The sequence below is a fragment of the Melozone crissalis genome, unplaced genomic scaffold (assembly GCF_028551555.1).
Source record: "Melozone crissalis strain CALT ecotype California unplaced genomic scaffold, PUWL_Pcris_2 ptg000018l_1, whole genome shotgun sequence".
Taxonomy (NCBI): Eukaryota; Metazoa; Chordata; class Aves; order Passeriformes; family Passerellidae; genus Melozone; species Melozone crissalis.
The window spans coordinates 22126959-22145963 of record NW_026535796.1 but is presented as its reverse complement, the minus strand read 5'-3'; the positions used below and the strand labels follow the sequence as shown (position 1 = coordinate 22145963).

General features: G+C 38.0%; 1 protein-coding gene across 6 annotated transcripts in view; it reads left to right on the top strand.

Moving 5' to 3' along the window:
* SIPA1L1 (signal induced proliferation associated 1 like 1) overlaps nucleotides 1-19005 on the top strand; it is a 201353-nt gene that overhangs the window by 139379 nt on the left and 42969 nt on the right. For all 6 annotated transcript variants that reach the window (XM_054276442.1, XM_054276441.1, XM_054276444.1 and 3 more), the window contains 5 exons: nucleotides 697-827; nucleotides 1442-1630; nucleotides 7820-7994; nucleotides 15217-15320; nucleotides 16217-16374. In XM_054276442.1, the coding sequence (XP_054132417.1) occupies nucleotides 697-827; nucleotides 1442-1630; nucleotides 7820-7994; nucleotides 15217-15320; nucleotides 16217-16374 (757 nt within the window). The remainder of the gene's footprint in view (nucleotides 1-696; nucleotides 828-1441; nucleotides 1631-7819; nucleotides 7995-15216; nucleotides 15321-16216; nucleotides 16375-19005) is intronic.

Here is a 19005-nt window from a genome sequence, read left to right as displayed (position 1 = left end):
GAGTGATTTTACCACTCTTGTATTCTCCTCTTGCTGGCTTCCCCACTGGACTGCTTTTCAACTGAACTCTCAGCACTTTAAGGGTTGTTGAATACTTCACTGTTCAATATTTATGCTAGTAATTTTATTCTTGTGCTTTATTTTTGCGTGGTGCTATAATTTGATATTTTTACTGTGAACAAGCCTTTAACTTCTTTTTCAGCTTCATCAGTTTTTCCCATTTTATAACTGAGTAAAGTGTGGAAAAAGCAAAAAGCAGTCAAACAAAAAGAAATAATTTACATCATTTGCGAAGTACAGTTGTTTGACATTTCTATTTTAACATAGGTTTTTGAGTTTCCCACTTTGGTGCATTTAGCTTCCATCTCTTTGTTTTTAAGTGGGGAAATTGGTAGTGCTTATTTAGTTCAACATGAACTAAACAGATGGCAATATAAAAGCTGCTGCAAGAGGTGTATCCTGTTTTGAGCCTATTTAAGCAGATATGCCATGTTGAATTTCAGCCTTTTTGTAGCTATAATTGGAGCTCACAAGAGAAGTGAAGCACAAGAATGAAATCCTGGTACCACTTGAAGACATGCTCTTATTGGCTTCATGGAGCTGGCAGTTTATTTCCAGTGTAACAATCAAGCATGGAAATAAAGCTGAAGTGTAAGAAGTAAGACAGACTTCTATTTTTTTTCTCTTATATACAAGAACACTGGAACTATTTTGGGGCAGATGAGAACTTGGGTCCAGTAGCTGTGAGTATAAGAAGAGAGAAGCCTGAGGAAATCAAAGAAAATGGACCTCAGTACAACTACCGGATCATATTCAGAACCAGTGAGGTAAGCAGTCCAGGGGGATAGTGAAAGAAACTAGAAGTGAGAAGGCAAGACTAGGTCCAGTATGTGGGGTGTGTGTGCTTTTCAGCATTGATAATAGATTTCTGTACAATCTGGGAACCCTGACAGAATCATGCTACATGTTTATCTGGCAGAGAATATATGTGAGTTATTCCATAACATCCAGTACAGAGGAAATGCTGAAGGTTGTTTTGGTTAAATTTTCAGAAACTTACAGAGGATATATTAGCTAGAAGCAAGCCAAGAGGAGGGAAATTGCCTTCTTCACTTTTATGTATGGTAGTGGGTAGACCTGAGAAATGTACTTTTTACTTTTAAATGCTCTATAGTATAGAAATACTGTAGTAATGCTGATTTTTCCCGGTAATAGTTTCCTGTAAAACTTAAATCTGATTAATTATATTAAATACTCTGATTACTGTTACCAGTGAGTGGAATTTTTGTGTATCAATGTTGGTCTCATGCTAACAGAAATTCCTTAATGTCCTTGATCTCTACTGAGAATTGGAAAAATACTATGTCTGGTTGCACTGCTAATGCTGGTCAATCTCAGTGCATAACTCAGTGTATGGGCTGTTTTTCCTTTGTTTGCATAGCTCATGACGTTAAGAGGCTCCGTTCTGGAAGATGCTATCCCTTCTACTGCAAAGCATTGCACAGCCAGGGGACTTCCCCTGAAAGAAGTGCTGGAGTATGTGGTTCCAGAGCTGAATATCCATTGTCTAAGGCTGGCCTTCAACACCCCAAAAGTCACAGAACAGCTCATGAAGCTTGATGAGCAAGGGGTAAGTGCAGAGTTACAGAATTAAACAAAGGATCTTAATCTGTCAAATTATTGCCATGAGTTGCAAAATGGTCTTTTAGGTTTATATGATTAGAGTAAGTCTGTTGAAATCTCTCATTTAAAGTAAAACTTGTCATCTGTAGGGAGAGTTATATTTTATTTATTTCCCCAACTTTTGCAGAATATTCGGGATGTATGAAATCAAGTTCATTTCTCTGGGTAGCCTAAAGTTTTAGATTAATGTTATGGCAGTTGTAAATTTAAATTTCCTTTAAAAGAGAGTACAGCGTGGTTTTTCAAAGACTGTGGGAAGGAGGGAGTTCTGTTTTTATTATTGCTGTTATACTAAGAAGAGAAGTCTCCCATGGTGCTAAATGTTTCACTGTAATACTGCATTGGCTAAACCATGACCAGGGTGCTGCCTGTCTTGTTTTGTTTGTTGGTGTTCTTTTTTTCTTTCCCCTGGAACAAACTACATAGCAAAATATTCTAAGGCTTTCTTCATATGAATAATTTTCAATGAGGTGATAGTCTCCTTGTGTTTTAAAGATGGGACAGCACTACAGCTTTGACTTAGAAAAATGGAAGTCCATTCACTCAAGTGAATTTTAGGGTTATAAACTTCAGTCATGACATTTTATAGCTGTGTGCATGCCTCAGTCCTCACTGGCAACCTCTCTTCCCATGCCTCTTGAGTGGATGGACCCAGGATGGGGACTGGGTCCCTCTCACTGCAGAGATCATGTTCAGGGCCACCTGATGAACGGACCGTAGGTAATGGGATTTGGATTAATGGGATGCGTCCCAGAGTCCTCAGGGAATTGGCTTACGGAGTTGCCAAGCCACTCTCCATGGCATTTGAAAAGTGATGGCAGTCAGGGGAAATCCCAGGAAACTGGAAGAGGGGAAACACTGTACCCCTGTTTAAAAAGGGTAGAAAGGAAGGTTCCCTGGGAGTCATCACCCTGTCAGCCTCCCCTGTGTTCCTGGGAAGGTCATGGAACAGTTCCTCCTAGAAGCTCTGCTAAGGCACATGGAGGACTGGGAGGTGGGTTTGAGACAGCCAGCACAGTTTCAGCAAGGGCAAATCCTACCTGACCAACCCAGTGGCCTTCTAAGATGGACTAATTCCATCAGTGGACAAGGGAGAGGTTATGGATATTGTTCTGCTGGACTTCTGTAAAGCCTTGGACATGGTCCCCCACAACATCCTTCTCTATGAATTGGAGAAAGATGGATTAGATGAGTGGACTGTTAGATGGATAAGGAACTGGTTGGATGGTCACATCCAAAGGGTAATGGTGGATGGCTGAGAGTAACAGTGGACATCAGGGACAAGTGCTGTATCTCAGGTTCATAGTGGAATTTAATATCTTCATTAATGACATTGCTGAGGGTGCACTCAATCTAATTAGGAAGCTGAGTGGTGCAGTTGCCTTGCTTGAATGATGGGATGCTACTCAGAGGGATGTGGACAATCTCAGCAAGTGGCCCCATAGGAATCTCAGGAGGTTTAAGATGACCAAGGGCAAGGTCCTGCACCCGGATTCTGCACCTCTGGTATTCACAGGCTGGAGACTGAACAGATTGAGAGCAGCTCTGCCCAGAGGGACTTGGGGTGCTGGTGGCTGAGAGACTGGACATGACCCAGCCATGGGCACTGCCAGCCCAGAGAGCCAAACGTGTCCTGGGCTGCATCCAGAGCAGCGTGGGCAGCAGGGCCAGGGAGGGGATTCTGCCCCTCTGCTCTGCTCTGCTGAGAGCCACTGCAGGGCTGCATCAGCTCTGGGTGCCAGCACAGGAAGGACAGGGACCTGTTGGAATGAGTCCAGAGGAGGCCCCCAAGATGGTTAGAGGGACAGAGCCTCTATACTGTGAGGAAAGGCCGAGAGCACTGGGATTGTTCACCCTGTAAGAGAAGGCTTGGGGTGACCTGATTGTGGCCTTCCAGTACCTGAAGGAAGCCTGTAAGAAAGAGGGAGAGGGGCTTTTTACAAGAGCACAGAGTGACAGGACAAGGGGAAATAACTGAAAACTGAAAGACAGTAGGTTTAGAGTAGGTATTGAGAGGATGTTCTTTGCTGTGAGGGTGGTGAGAGCTGGAACAGGTTGCCCAGAGAAGCTGTGGATGCCCCATTACTAGAGATGTTCAAGGCCAGGTTGGATGGTGCTCTGAGTATCTTGGTCTAGTGAGAGGTGTCCCTGCCCATGGCAGGGGGATTGGAGCTGGATGATCTTTAACGTCCCCTTCCAACCCAAACCACTCTATGATTTTATGACATCTAAGAAAACTGTGAGGTTAAATTATCCTTAGTTCATATCGTGTATGTTATTAAGCTCCCATAGTATGGCTTTCTAATACTTAAGCTTTTGAAAATCATTAAGGGCAAGTGATAGTTGAATTTTTATTATGTGCATCAAAGTATTTTCTGTTTTTGTGGTAATGAAACAGTTTGACACTTCTAGCAAAAAAGATAAGTACACTCTGTACTAATTAGAAGCTGCATTTTTTCAATTCTAAGCTAACAAAAATTGGGTAGCAGCTGCTCTACTAATTAAGTGCACAGAATGTTGATCACTTCTTCTTGCTGTGTGCCACACTGTTTCATTACAGCATGAGCAGGTGCCTGTTTGATATAGCACATAAAATGTTTTGTAAATTTAAGAGTTAAGACTGTAAAGTCACCTTTAGCCTGACTTAGCCACTAAATTTCATGCAGGAGTCCCTTCACTGAGCCAAATGTGTACACATTGGTTTTCATTAGAATAAGATGTCTTTTTTTATACTTGAGTGAGGTCTTAAAGCAGTTGCTTGTTTTCATGTTTAAGAATTTACACTTCTTTATTTAAATTTATCTGCCTTCAGCTTTAAGACTTCTGATGTTTTTCCCTGCTACATTTTTAAAAGTCATTTTGGTGTGAGATTTTTTTTCCAGCAAAGGTTTTTGTATGCAGTGATTATATCGTCTGTTGGTCTTGTTTATGATAAACTAAACAGATTGCACTTTTCAAGCCTTTCACTGCAACATATTTTCTCTGCATTTCATATCACTCTTATGGCTGAGCTCTGTCTCTTCTACTCTTTCAATATCTGCATATGTCATTCAGTGCTAGAATGGGAATATTTTTCTTGCCCTAGTTTTGTACTGGTGGTGTCTGTGAAAGTTGCTCGTTCCTTACTTCCTCTTAGATTGCTAGAGTGGTAACATCTGCTGTTCATACATATGGTCCACACTGCTTGTCACCTAGCTGTTCTTTTATTGGATTTAATAAAATGCATTCATTTGAATAGTTCTGTGTTAAACAGCAATCCAGTCATTTCCTAGGGCTGCACTGCCTTCTTTGCTAATCACCTTCTACTAATCTTTGTCATGAGTGCAGAGCTCATGATAGGTTACTCTAAGTTTGCTTCCAAATATGATTTAAAAATTTTAATATTAGGGCAATTACTGATTTATTTCAGTTGAAGCTAATCTTTATGGCAATTCCTCATTCACACAAATACTGTGAAATGTCACTTGGTTCTTAATATAATTCCTGCTTCATAATAGAAACTTGCTGACTGATTAAATCCAAGCTATACTTTCTGCTGTCTTTACTGGGTGCTAGATAAATACTTAAAGTGCACTTTTCCTGTGTATATAAATATGTAAATACTTTCAGATTATTAAAATGATGATGTTACTTTGGCAGTTTTACCACAACAGAATTCATGCTTCAACTTTTTTTTTAGCTTTTTCTTGTAGTTAATACACTTCTAAGGACTAGGTTTATCAGAAGGTTTAATAATGGGGACTGTATGCTGTTCTCTAGGTCTGCTCTTTTTGATTCAGAAATGCCAACTTGTGTTGTCCTTAAGGAAACTTTTTTCCCCCCCAAAAATTAGCAAATCTAAGAACACAGCTAGAAGGCATATCCTGCTCTTTGCATAGTCCTTGTTTAGTTGACATTTTCAAAGCAATAAAGCACGGTTGTTTGCTTGCTCATTGGTGCTGCAGATCCCACTTATATTTATGCCCTTGAAAATACTTCCTTCACCTGAAGCTGAAGCTTAAATAGTGCTAGTGTGCTTCATGAGAATAATTTTCTTTGTCCTAACTTCTTTAAGTGAAATTACTAGAAGGTATTGTAGTTTGCATTACAGCTAAGGTGTTGTGGTTCCATTAAGCACTTGCATCCATCCTGTTTCTGTGGGACTGGAGAAGGCCCATCTGAGCAGCAGATGCCTGAATGGTCCAAGACAGGACCTGCCACTGATGGTATGGAAAGTGATGGCAGTTGTTTGGCAGGAATGGCAGCAGTGCCACCTCTCACCAGCCTTCCTCCCTCACCACGTGTCAGCAGGAGGCACTGGAGCAGATTGCCAAGCTGGGCATTCCCATCCCTAAAAGTGTCAGAAGTCAAGTTGGATGTGAATTTGAGGAAGTCTGGTGTAGTAGACCAGACCTGGTCTAGTAGAAAGTGTCCCTGCTGCCCATGTTAGGACTTTAGGAACTGGATGATCCTTCAGATCTCTTCCAACCCAAACCAGTTCATGATTTTGTTCTGTACTTGAGTTTTGTCATAAGGAATTTGGACATGTTTAGAAGGCACGAGTCAGTGTGTCAGCTGATAAAATAAGGGATATTCTGCAGTGGGGAAAAAAAAAGCAGCCTAGAACTGTGACTCATATAACAACTTCTTCAGCAGGAGTAAACAAGCCAGGTTATCCTTACTCTTCTTTTTCCCTCCTTGTTTTCCTGCTGCTAATACGTTAATCCCCATCAACATTCATCCTTGGTGGTAAAGCAGCAATATCCTGAGTTTTTAAATATTAAAATTTGCTTTCTTTAGAGACAGGCTAGGACCACTTCTGAGGGCCTTTAAATTATCCCACCATAAATACAATAGGTAAAAATTAGTGAATTTCAGTTTCATTATGTGTCCACATCATCCTAGCAAGTTCAAAATCCTTTGCCTCATGGCTTGGGATAGAATCTGCTGAGAGCAAATTACAGTATATTTAGATAACTTTGCTTCCAGTGCACTTGCAAATAACTGTTTTCACTTCCCGCTAATCTGTAGTCCAAACTTGTGAATCTCAACCAGTTGTGATAGATTTTCTTACAATTTCATTCTGACATATGTGGTTAGTGTTTATTTGATATAGAGCCTCTGCAAAAATTCATGTGTGGGAGGAAAGGTTATTTACTGGACAATAAGGATGCATTTCTATTGGATGAATTAGATGCACAAAATCCAAGGCTCTCCCTTGTGCTCCTTCAGTCAGAGTTCCTGCCTGTGAAATTGGTTTTGGAGACAGCAGTCAATGGCTGTGGATGCTGCTTTCTTCCCTTCTGTGACTTGTCTATCTGTAGTCCAGATGTAAATGATGCCAGTGTACTCCTTTTTTTGTGTGTGTGTGTGTAACAATTTGGAATTGGTAGAAACAATTTGCTTTGAGGAATCACAATTATAGTTGGGTAAAAATTACTTTATTTACATCTTTAGCTTCTGCTGTATTAGGAACATCAACTACCAAATTAGAGGGAAAATGGAAATGAAAAGCACAAGTGTATTTGAAGGTCTATGCTAGTAAATAGTACCTTCAAGGTATGACCAGCATTTTTCAATTTAGCTGGTTTTTTTGTTATTATCATCCTATTTAAATCAGGGAGGGCCAACTGAATGCTATGAAGTCTTTCATCATTGCAAACAGATGAATGTGCTAACAGGTGAGTAATTTCTCTTTGAAATGAGAGAGACTTCATTTGGTCACTTGTTTAAGAAGCGAGCACATGATGTGCCCTACCCTTCTGCATGGAAGGCTTAGCATAGGATGGCAGCCATGGTAGCAGTCAGTGAGTGCCAAGTTCCTGGCATTTCTCAGCCAATGCTTCCTATGTGGCTCAGTACTGGACATTCATTTGCAAGCTGTGGTGTTGTCCTCCTGGAAATAAGCAACATTCATGTTTGTTTCACTTCAGAAAGCATTTTGACATCTTCAGATTAAATCTGCCATCATCGAGGCATTTACAGTAGAAAACAATGAGAGTATTTGGAACTAGACTAACTTTTGAAATTAGACTGAATATTAGCTATTTTTTCATTTGTGAATTATGGATTATGAAAATGTGGGAAGTTAATTAAGTGCCTAAGTTGCTTTGTCACTTGGTATACACATAAAATTTTTGTCTTTTTCCTTTTGCAGTTAAGTTACCAGCTTAAGGTGGGTATCATGTACTGCAAAGCTGGGCAAAGCACAGAAGAGGAAATGTACAATAATGAATCAGCAGGTCCAGCCTTTGAGGAGTTTCTTCAGCTCTTGGGAGAGCGAGTTCGACTCAAGGGATTTGACAAGTACCGTGCTCAGCTGGATACAAAAAGTGAGACTTTTTCATTCTTTTTTCCCCCTTAAGTGAATAAAATGCTTGGTGTAGTTGCTAACTGCCTTTTTGAAGAGTTCTTTAAAATAACATCTTAGTTGTAGGAAAGCAGTTGCTTAATATAAGTGAAAGCAGAGCACATGTGTAATTTAACTGTACTCTCATATGGTCTCTCAACTCTGATAATAATTTGATTTTTGCACTGATTTGGTATGAAATTACCAATAAAGCTACAACAAGAAACTAGTAATTATGGAACAATTATTGATATTGCAAATCTATCATCTGTGTATTTTCTTAAAGCTAATCAATACAGCTGGTATGTCTTTTCTTTTTAAAATTATGCACTTATAGACTGTGTCCAAAATGTTCTGCGAACATCTATGTCACTCCACCTTGAAAAATTGATATACTGCTTTTCTGATGTCTGTTGCATGCAGTTTTTCTTCTAGGCAGTTTTGTCTTAGTCATTCTGTCAAATGTATTCCTCCCTCTGTGCTTTTTCTTTTTTGAATTATGGAAATGAACTGGATTTGGCAGCTATGTTATCAGCTCTAACTGTACAACATATTGCAACAAAATGCAGTGGTAAGATGATCTTGGGTGACCATAACTATAAAAGAAACTCCCTGCATTTGGAATCAGTCTTGTGAAATACCTGTTTATCAGCTAGCACATGCTGCATTCAATTTGTAGATCTGTTTGAATTACTTGGGGAAATTTTGTCTTGTGTTCCTTTTCTTTGAGTACTGGAACTACAGTTCCTATGGAGATCTTTTGCTATTTGGCTTACTTGTAGCAAAGGAAATGAAATAAGGAGTTTGATTCATGAAACCTGAAAAACATTAATCAGCTTTAGTGCAGCAGAAGCTGTGGCCTTGTCATGGGTCTTCTGGCACAAATAGAGTACCTTGCTGTGCTTTAATGCTCCATCATTCTATATTCTGTCCTTAATTCCTACAGCAATTGCATTGCCATCTCCTCAGGCTGTTCGTGACTAGTCTAATCATCAATCATCAGAGGGTTCTAAAGCCTCCTTTGGTTTTAAACCTGAATTAATACCTATTTTGCAGGTATTAACATTGAGCCTGCTTTTTTTTACTTGCAATACCTATATTCCTTCTGTTGTAGTTCCTCCCTTGAGAGCATTTTACAGACACAAGGAACAGTTTGGGTTGGAAGGGACCTAAAAGATCATCTCATTTCAACCCCCTAGCCATAGGCAGGGACACCTTCCACTAGAGCAGGTTGCTGAAAGATCCATCCAGCCTGGCCTTGAGCACTTCCAGGGATGGGACATTCACAGCTTCTCTGGGCAACCTGTTCCACTGCCTCACCACCCTCACAGTGAAAAATGTATTCCCAATATCTAATATAAACCTGACCTTCTTCAGTTTAAAATCATTCCCCCTTGTCCCATTGCTACATGTCCTTGGGAGAAGTCTCTCATCAGCTCTCTTGTAGGAAATACTTAAAATTCTCAGGTGAGTTTTCCTTTTGCTCAGCTTTGAACTGTAATTTTATTGGTTATAAAGATGAGCTAGGTCAAAAATGAAATGGGAATGGAAAACAGAAAACATTTATTTACCTTCTGGTTTTATATTGTGACGTTGTTACTTTCAGTTGTTAAAGCAAGATCCTCTTCCCTTTCTTCCCAGTTAGTTAAGATGTGAAAAAAAGGAAAATAACCCATATTTTGGTGTCAGTCCACACACACTGGTTTCTAGTATGTGTAAATGCTGTATAATTGAGTTGATTCATCTGCTCAAATATACCCAAGAAAGCTGTAAATGTCTTTTAAGTACTTTTGCATTTTCTCTGAACAGCAGCATTTTCCGTGTTTTGAATTCCTTGTTGTTGCTTCTGACTCGAGGAAAGAATATTGTCAGGTTTTGGGTTTATGGACTACAATCTAGCACCTGTTGAATGGAATCTTTAAGTGGACTGACTCTCCTGGTTTTGAGAGTTATCTTCTTGTAATGAAGGTTTCTCCTCCGTGTTGAGAACTGGCATATGTTTTTCACTTTGCCCAGTAGATCCACTCAGCTCCATTCTGTATCTAAACATACAAAAAGTCTTTATGTGAACACTTCAGTGTGACCATAGAGGACAGGAAATCCTCTTAAGTGGAAACTGCTGCTTTTGTGAAGGATTTCCTACATTTTCTTTCAGTCAAGGTTCACAGCCTTACATATGTGGAATCTTATCAGCCAGAACTGCTTAGGAACTCTTTTAAGTTGTCTGAAATCTTTCAGGCTAATTGCCTGCAGGATTATTGAGAAAACACATGACTACATGTGAGCATGCATGAGTTATTAATGAGTAGGTCTGGACAAAGCAACTGTGAACAATAGCAGCAAACATTTCTAATTTGATCTTGATGGTGGTATGTTCTCCTTTCTGCCAGTGTGCAAAGCACAGATGGAAATGCTGAAAGAGAAGGTGCTTTGGGGCCACAACACTCAGCTCTTTGGATAGCTGCATTTGGAAACACTTAGAGCATATTCCACACAGGAAAAGGGGGGGGAGAAAGCCACTTAGTGGTAGGGGAAAAGCTAAAGACCAGAGATGATCACAAGAGTTCATCTCAGGTGTGAGGAATATATATATATATATATATATATATATGTAGAGCAGAATAGAGCCAGGCAATGCATTTTCAGTAGCCACCCTAAGTAATCAGTTGGTCCTTTTGTGTTGACCTTAACACAGACCTGCAAAGGAGGGGTTGTGGTTTTTTACTGTGACTTAGGTTTATAGGTTTTGTTGAAGCAGCTAGGTCTACAGCTAGGAACTGAGGTTCTCCATCTTTCAGCTTTCTGCTCTTTTGCTGCTAGAGAGCCCTGTCTTGAAATAGTTCTTGCAATCTCACTGCTTAGGAAATTTTCCTGCACCAGGATTGTGTTCAGTGGCAGCACAGTTGATCGCAAAGATGTGCTTAAAAACAAATGTCTGTTCATTGGCTTGTCAGAAAGGTCAGCTCTATGTAGACTACTTGGCTAGTTTCTGTACCTTTGACAATACTTTGTAAGCTGTGGAAAGCAGTTGCATGATGTAAGATGTGGAAAGATTTTTCTCTGCATGGAGATGAGCTGATTTGTATATGTACTCTGGAAGTATTCACAATATTTTTAATTTATGCAAATTTAGAAAAGTGAAGTTGTTCTAGCAAAAGGCAGTTTCAGAACAGTTATTACTAGAAATTTAGAGTTAGGATCCTAATTAGTAAGTGTCCATAACAGAGCCAATTCCTTAAAAGGAGGAATCTCATGCATGCTAGTAACTGAAAGCCTATTTAAGTGTATTGCATCCTTCAAGGGCTTTAGTTTTGGATCTCTGCCAGTACCACTGTGAAAAAGAGATGCTACTTTTCAAGTTTTGTTTGTTTGTTTCTAGAATTACCAGAGGGGAAACAGTCTATCTCCTGGCAGCCTGCAGACTTTGGATAGGAAATAGAGCTTGAAAATGTCACCTATCCCACAGTGACTAGGAAGCTTATGGGCATCACTTTAAAGTAATAAACATCACAGTGATCTTTCAAATTATAACTTCAGTCAATTTACTTTCTTTTCCAGTTGTAATGTATGCTTTATTTCCCTCCCCCTCACTTAGTCTTATTTTACATTGGTAAGTGGGATCAGCTTGATAATGCTAGGCCTGGTAACAAGGATTGTGAGTCTAACAGAATGGTAGTGTGGTTGATGAGGGAAAGAAAGGAAGTGGATTAATATGAGCTGGGAATTTCACAATTTATCAATTTGATAAGATTATAAACTAAGATAATAATGGTAGGTTTCTGTACTAAATGTTTATATTCTGCATGATTTTCTGGTTGAGACATCAGAAGTATGTAAAAGCATAAGCTATTAAGTAGATAATAAAATCTAGGGAATGAATGGACTTCCAATTGACATTTCATTTAGGGGTTGTCAAGAAACCCCAATGTTTGTAATGAAATAATACAGATAGATTGCCTTCTTAACTTGCACTATTTAACAGCTTTCCAACCTTGTGGAAATAATGATAGACTTACTCTTGGGTCTGAGCCTTCTTTTGGGAGACCAACAAATCTTAAAATGTTAAGTTGCTTAAGAAGCAGAAATAAGGGTGGGCAGAAGTCCATCTGCATTCCTCTGCATTTGTGTTACACATGTACTTTTGTATGGTACAAAATTAAAGATTCTGTCCTCCTCATTTCTGTCTGAAAACAACTTGGGTATTACAGAAGTTGATCATGAATGCTTGATGTAATCCTTGTGTATGACAGAAGAGCAGTGTTCACAGCTGCTGACAAAGCAAAGGTAGAGGGGGGAGCAACATTAAGCTCTGAAAATATTTGTTCTTATGCTTTTTTTTTGTCAGCCCTACTGCAGCTTGTAGTAATGGTTGTCCTGCCTTATCAGTGTAACTTACTTTGCATTCTCCTACAATTCCTTGGAATGTTTTTCTTTGCACCAGGGGGTCAAATTCTCTACTCATAATGGTTTTTATAGAGTTTTCTAGCACAGAGGTTAAACTGCTATAGAGGCAGGCTGACTAAGTCCTGTGGATTCAGTCAGCAGCATGTTGGTGGCTGTCTGCCACAGTTTTGAGCACTAGCAGTAGTGTGTTAGAAAAAAACCACTTCAAATGTGAGTCTGTTAATCCTTGTGAATATAGCTGAGAATCATTGGAAGGACAGAAGACCAAGGAGGGTTTTTAGAGATTATTAATGGTGGAGAGGAAAAAGGATCAGCTACTCGGCTAAGTGCCCAGATCCAGTAATGGGGCAAGGCTGGGAAAGCATCGTGAGTAGCTGTGCCATAATCTGGTGGCCAGAGGAGATGTCTTCAGTGTAAAAAGGTGCTAATGAATTTAAAGATCCCTCAGGCCTCTGTTAAGGAGAAGTAGATTGCAGTGCTGGCTTGCAGTTCTGACCTTGAAATGATGGATGTTGTACCAGCACACAGTCTTGGATTTTATTGCAATAGCTGTGATTTGGTTTAAAACAAACACCTGCAGTTATGGTGGTGTACTTCAGGAAGAGTATTCTGGACTTCAAAAAAGCTGAATGGTGAGAGAGATGCAGTGTCATAGTGCATATGGACTTTCGTTGGAAGTTGGATTTGAATAGGAGATATTTAACTGTAAAATGCTTGAAAATAATTGGAATTATTAAATGTGTCATTTGGATTGGAGCCTGATTATTTCGTTTGCAGAATCAGTGCTGTTCTCAGAAAACATTTTTCTACCTAAAATTAAATCCTGCCAGGAAAGTTGAAAGTTTGGCTTAAATATGTAGGTGTTCTAGAATATTTTTGGTCAGAATTGCTTTATTTTATTCCCCCAATACCTTTTGAGCCCCTTCCCCTCTTTTGTGGCCTGCCTTTCCCTGTCTCACATCGCAATCTTTTTGCACCTACTCCTCCCCTTTTCCAATTATTTGTCATATTTTTGTATGCTCTGTTTCTAAAAGACGATGTACAAATCAGTGTGTTTACTGTTCAGCAGATAAAGCTGTTAGAAAGTTGCATTGATGTTTAGGTGACTTTTGGGTGTTTCTGCCTCCTTGGGTGTGCACTGCAGCGATCAGGCAAGGACAGAGGCTGCTGTGAAAACAGTGCAAGGTGAAATGATCCCCTTTCAGCTATCTGCTGTTCTAATTAGCATTTAAAAGAAAGCTATTAGCATATTTAATATTAATATTTAATTATTAAAATAATATTTAGATGGTAGGAATATTTTTTTCTAATTCCCATTTTATTATAGATAAGTCATTTGGAAGCACAAAATCTCTATGTGGCTATAATGTAGAAAGCTTTGTTTCATTTTACAGATCATTTTGTGCTTGATTTACATTAAAGCTACCTCTATTTAATTACTCTGAATCTGACAGGGAACAAACTTCTCAAAGTTTATACTCAAAATCTGGATAAATAAACTGTATATTTATGTTACTGTAAATGCATCACAACTCTCAAATCTGTTCTCTTCTTAGTAACATGATCTCTCGGCTAATGAAAATGCCAAGATACAGTTTTTAACAGCTTTTTAAAATACATTGTTATAAATAACTGGTATTATATAATTTTGTTGCATGTTTATGTAACTTCAAATAGCCAGAATGCTGTGTTCCATATATAAAACTGGCTATTTTTCAAGCGATGTTTGAAAGCAGGCTTTTTGCACTGTGGATATAAGTTGTATTTAATAGCATATACTCACTGTTTTATCTTTAAATGTGTTACTGCTTAAATGAATGGCATATTTTTCAAGGTCACTTTTTAGAGTGACAGAAAGTGGAAACAAATTCACAATTTGTCTGTAATCAAGTGTTGTTTTCAACCATCACTTTTTAAACTGAGTAATATCCCCCTCTTCTTTTTTCTTTCTAAACTTCATAGTCCTAGTTTTTATTGTTTTCTCTCTACATGGAAGCCTCTCCATCCGCATTTAATTATTTCTGTGGCCTGTTTCTGGATCCCTTCTCTTTCTTCTATAACTTTTGAAATAGGGTGGCCAGAAATCAAAACAGGTGAGATTACCTTAGATTAATATACCAGCATTATAATGTCATTTTTGTGGGCTTTTTTCATCATCAGTTATAAGCATGCTGGCATCCTACTTGGGGTTTCGACTGTTCCTGTCCCTAAAGCAGGTGCTCTAATGAAGGTGCTACCTGATTTCATTACAGTTAAAGTCCTGATGTTTATGCTTAGGAGGACTCATCCTGTTGTTATTGTGGGTTATAGGGCCTTTGCTGTTTATGATGTGTTTGGTCACGGTATTCATTTTCAGTATCTCTCTGCCTGCCTTGCTGAAGTCTTTTTCACATTTCTTACAGTTCAGTTTCATTCTGAGGTATTGGGTGAATATTTGATAACTGAAAGTTATCTCGGACTTTGTTCTCACTTTTCATGTTAGGTAGGCTTTCTTCAGGGTCTTTGGCATCAACTCCCTCTTCATAACAAGTTTTTGTCTGGGAAAAGAATGCAAAAGTGCACCGGCTTTCTTTATGTGACACTTGCTTTGGCAGGTGAATAAACTGTGAGTAAGTTCTTACTTGATGATATTTCAGCAAGTATAAGAACTCAACTCAAAAATGCATATAGGCATAAAAAATTCAGCTAGGATTGAGGATAATAAATATTCTTGTCTTGGCTGATGTTTTTTTTAAGAATAATGAAACCTTGGTTTTGAATTTTTTTTAATAATACTTTTATTTTGTCTTCTTTAACTGCAGCTGATTCAACAGGTACTCATTCTCTGTACACAACATACAAGGACTATGAAATCATGTTCCATGTTTCTACTATGTTGCCATATACTCCAAACAACAAACAACAGGTAAGATGGGCTGGGCTCAGAATAAGATGAACTATTGAGTATTTATGGCAACTTTTATTCATTGCTAGCAAAAAACCACTTAGAGAATCAAAAGTAAAAATGGCAATCTCTGTGTCAGGGAGACGAGCGAAGTAGATGATTGTAGGTACATCACAGATTTTGCTCCATTGTTTTCTATTTAATTGTACATTACTTTGATGTGAATAGTATGCAGTAATGTCATTAGTACATGCCAGAAGGACCTTAGTGTATCTGATGATTTTAAATAATTTTAAACCTTCTACAGCTAAGTCAATTGCCCTTTAAGGTTTGCATTCAGCAGATTGTAATATGGAGAGAGATAATGAATGGTGGTCCAGCACACTACACAAGAGTACATGAGCCGAAATCCGTAGTCAAGATTTTTTTTTTTTTTTAACTGTTATATTGTTTGGGCAGAACTGCTTTATTTACTAAAAGAAGCCTACCAGGAAATTATTTATAGTGTGTCTTAAGGACAATAACAATTTGTTTTCAGCTTTAAATAGGACCTACCACTGGCTTGTAAAAATGTTTGAAATGGGGGATGTTTTCCTGCTTCCATGTATTACTGATTTCTCTTGATACTCACAGGATTTGTTTTTCCCCTTCGTTTAGCTAAGTTTTCCCTTATAAGTTGACCCTCTATGCTACATATAGAAATGAAATTATTATGAAAACAACCATGCCTGAAATTTATTAGGTTACCAACTAATTCTGGTACTTGTTATAGAACACCCAATTGTGTCAGTTTTCAGTTTGAAGTATCACTTGGGGAAAGAAAATGAGCAATAATAATTTTTAATAATGAGAAATAAATTATTGGAAATTTGTGAAAAGTCTGTTTTAGCATTTTTTTTCTTTTTCCCTCATTAAAGCTTCTGAGAAAACGGCATATTGGAAATGATATTGTGACAATAGTTTTCCAGGAGCCTGGAGCACAGCCATTCAGCCCAAAGAACATCCGCTCCCACTTCCAGCACGTCTTTGTCATTGTGAGGGTGCACGGTCCCTGCACGGACAGCGTTTGTTACAGGTACCTGCTGCTGCACCCGCTGAACACCGGGAACTGCAGTGCAGCTGCCATTCTCCTCCTACATTCTCAGCAGGGAAATGTAGTGAAGGATGAGGGTCAAGGAGGTTTTGAGTCATGGGAGTTTAGAACTCTTTAAAAGAGTAAATAGACACACGGCTATGTAAATGAAACGTGCCCGGTGAAGAAGCTGCTGCAGTCACGGCAGCAGACACACACACACACGTGTGCATATCAAGCACTTGGAAATTATTTTAGAATTGCCTTCTCACTTCCTTTTTATTCTCTTCATTAAGAGAATGCTAGAAGAATATTTTGGCATTGATAGAAATAGAACAAAGGGAAAAAAAAGAACACTTCCACTTTTTGCTTAGATAATTTGGTAATCTGAGTTTATGCTCCATTTTTGAAATTAAAACAGTGAAAAAGTATGACTTAGCCTTTCAGGAAGAAGCTAAACTCTTGGAAATATCTTAATTTCTTATCTCATTTCAGTCCAACAAAGAAATGACAATTATGCAGCAAAAAATAAAGTCTTAATGTGACCTTAAAGTCAATATGATTAAAATAGAAAATGGTAATTGATAGTAACATGTAATAAAGACTTGCAAGATGATATTCCTATTAGTATAGTTTTTTGAAACTAGATTGCAAGCATATAGAAATGTTTGATTTATGCTTTTTTGCCATCAGTGAAAGTTCTTACCTTTATATACTGAACTCTTCTAGTATTTTCATTTTTAAATGTTGATTCATTTGAGAAAACTTCTAGAAAGCATTGCCATTTCACATATGAAATGTCAGACCAGTGGATTTAGAGCATGTATCTTGAAATGAGATAGCCTTTGAATTAACTTGTTTTTGCTGAAATACAAATATTCACTCAAGTATTTTATTAGGGCAAGTGCTTATTTAGAGGAAAATCTAAGACTGCTGTGTATGAGTTGGTATATTCTTTATTTTTTGAGTACATATAGATGGGTTAAAGGCTTTCCTCTCCTAAGAAGTTCCTGGTAAAGTTCACAGAGCATTTCTAAAACTGATGCTGAGCTTTGTATATGTATTAACTCTCCTGGACTAAGAATGTTCATGTGGATACTCTTTTCAGGATGCTTATTGAAAAATTCAGCTGTTGCATAATTTATGTGAGCACAGCTTGTTCTTAAACTCTTAGACATATGTTTCAGCTCTTACCCTGTACAGAAAGTGATTTTGAAGGAAAGAGAGCGTACAAAATGCATCCACAAGGGCTGCAGATGCGTCTTTCACTTGAATTGCATATTACAGCATAGATCTGCTTTTGTCTGTTACTTTAAGTAATATAACTGTATATATTTTCTTCCTATTAAAAAGCATGGGAAAGATTGATACTTGCTAAACTGTAATAAGTTCAAGTATCTGAGGGTTCTATTTTTGACCTTCAGACTCCTGAATCATCTCATTTTTCAAGTGTTTATAACTGTAAGGGCTGGAACCTGATTGGTTGCTTAATGGTAATTTTGGCTTTAGTGATGGTACAGGCTTAAATTTTAAGGGGATGGGAAACAGCGTGATAAATGGTTGGGAGAATGTCAGTGTTCATTTTGATACACAAGACCACCAGAACATTCTGTTTTCTGTACTGTCTTTAAGATTGAAGTACTATTTTTTCCTGTCCTCTCAGTGCAAACACTTGATTTAGATTTGTAGAATTCTATTATGAAAAGTTTTTCTAGGAGACTTTTCAAAGTAAGTTTGACCTCTTTTTCACTGAATTATTTGGAACAGTTTCATGGATTCATAATTCTAGACAAAACAGGAAACCATATAGCATAAAAATGTACTGGAATTTATATTTAAAAACTACATAAAAGGAATAAAGTCGAGAACTGTCTTGGCCAGTGATTCTCTCTCCCAACTAAGATAAACAATATTTCAAAAGTCTGGCATCTCTGAGCATTGCTCACTTTTTAAAACTTCTCTAGCATGTATTAAAGATTGAATTCTTATCCCTGTGATTCATGGCACTGAAAACTGAACCAAACAAAATCTTACTGTTAGTGTCTGGTAGTTTTTCATTGCATCCAGTAATTGTGTTTAATGCTTAGGCTTCCATTTCTTGATAACAGACCCTTCAGGACCACTGGAGATGAGTCACTTGCTTCATGAGCACCTCCTGTTGCTTACTTTAAGATATACTGGTATACATTGGGAGGAAATATGACAGTAATGACATCTTTCAGTATCAGTTGCTAGAAAATATAGTAATTAGAAAACAAACAAAAAAACAAAGGAAAAAAACACCCCAAGCAATTCAGAACAGCAAAAGCAAAACAAAACATCCTACCACTCAAAACTAGAAGATACAGCTGTAGATTGGGTGACTTAATTTTTATTTTTGGTGTTCCTATATGCTTCTTCAAAAGATTTACTCTGAAATCTTAATTACTGATATTTTGGGGGGAAGTTCTCTGATTATGTTTAAGAATTCAGGTAAAATCAAAATGTGAAAATAATACCAGTCAGCATTCTAAGTGAAGCACCACATGCTTTCATAATGTGATCAAGTTTTATCCTATTCTTCTTCATTTCCATTACCATGGTATCTTGGCCAAAGTTAGTTAATGCTTTTTCAGATCTAGTTACAGATGTGTG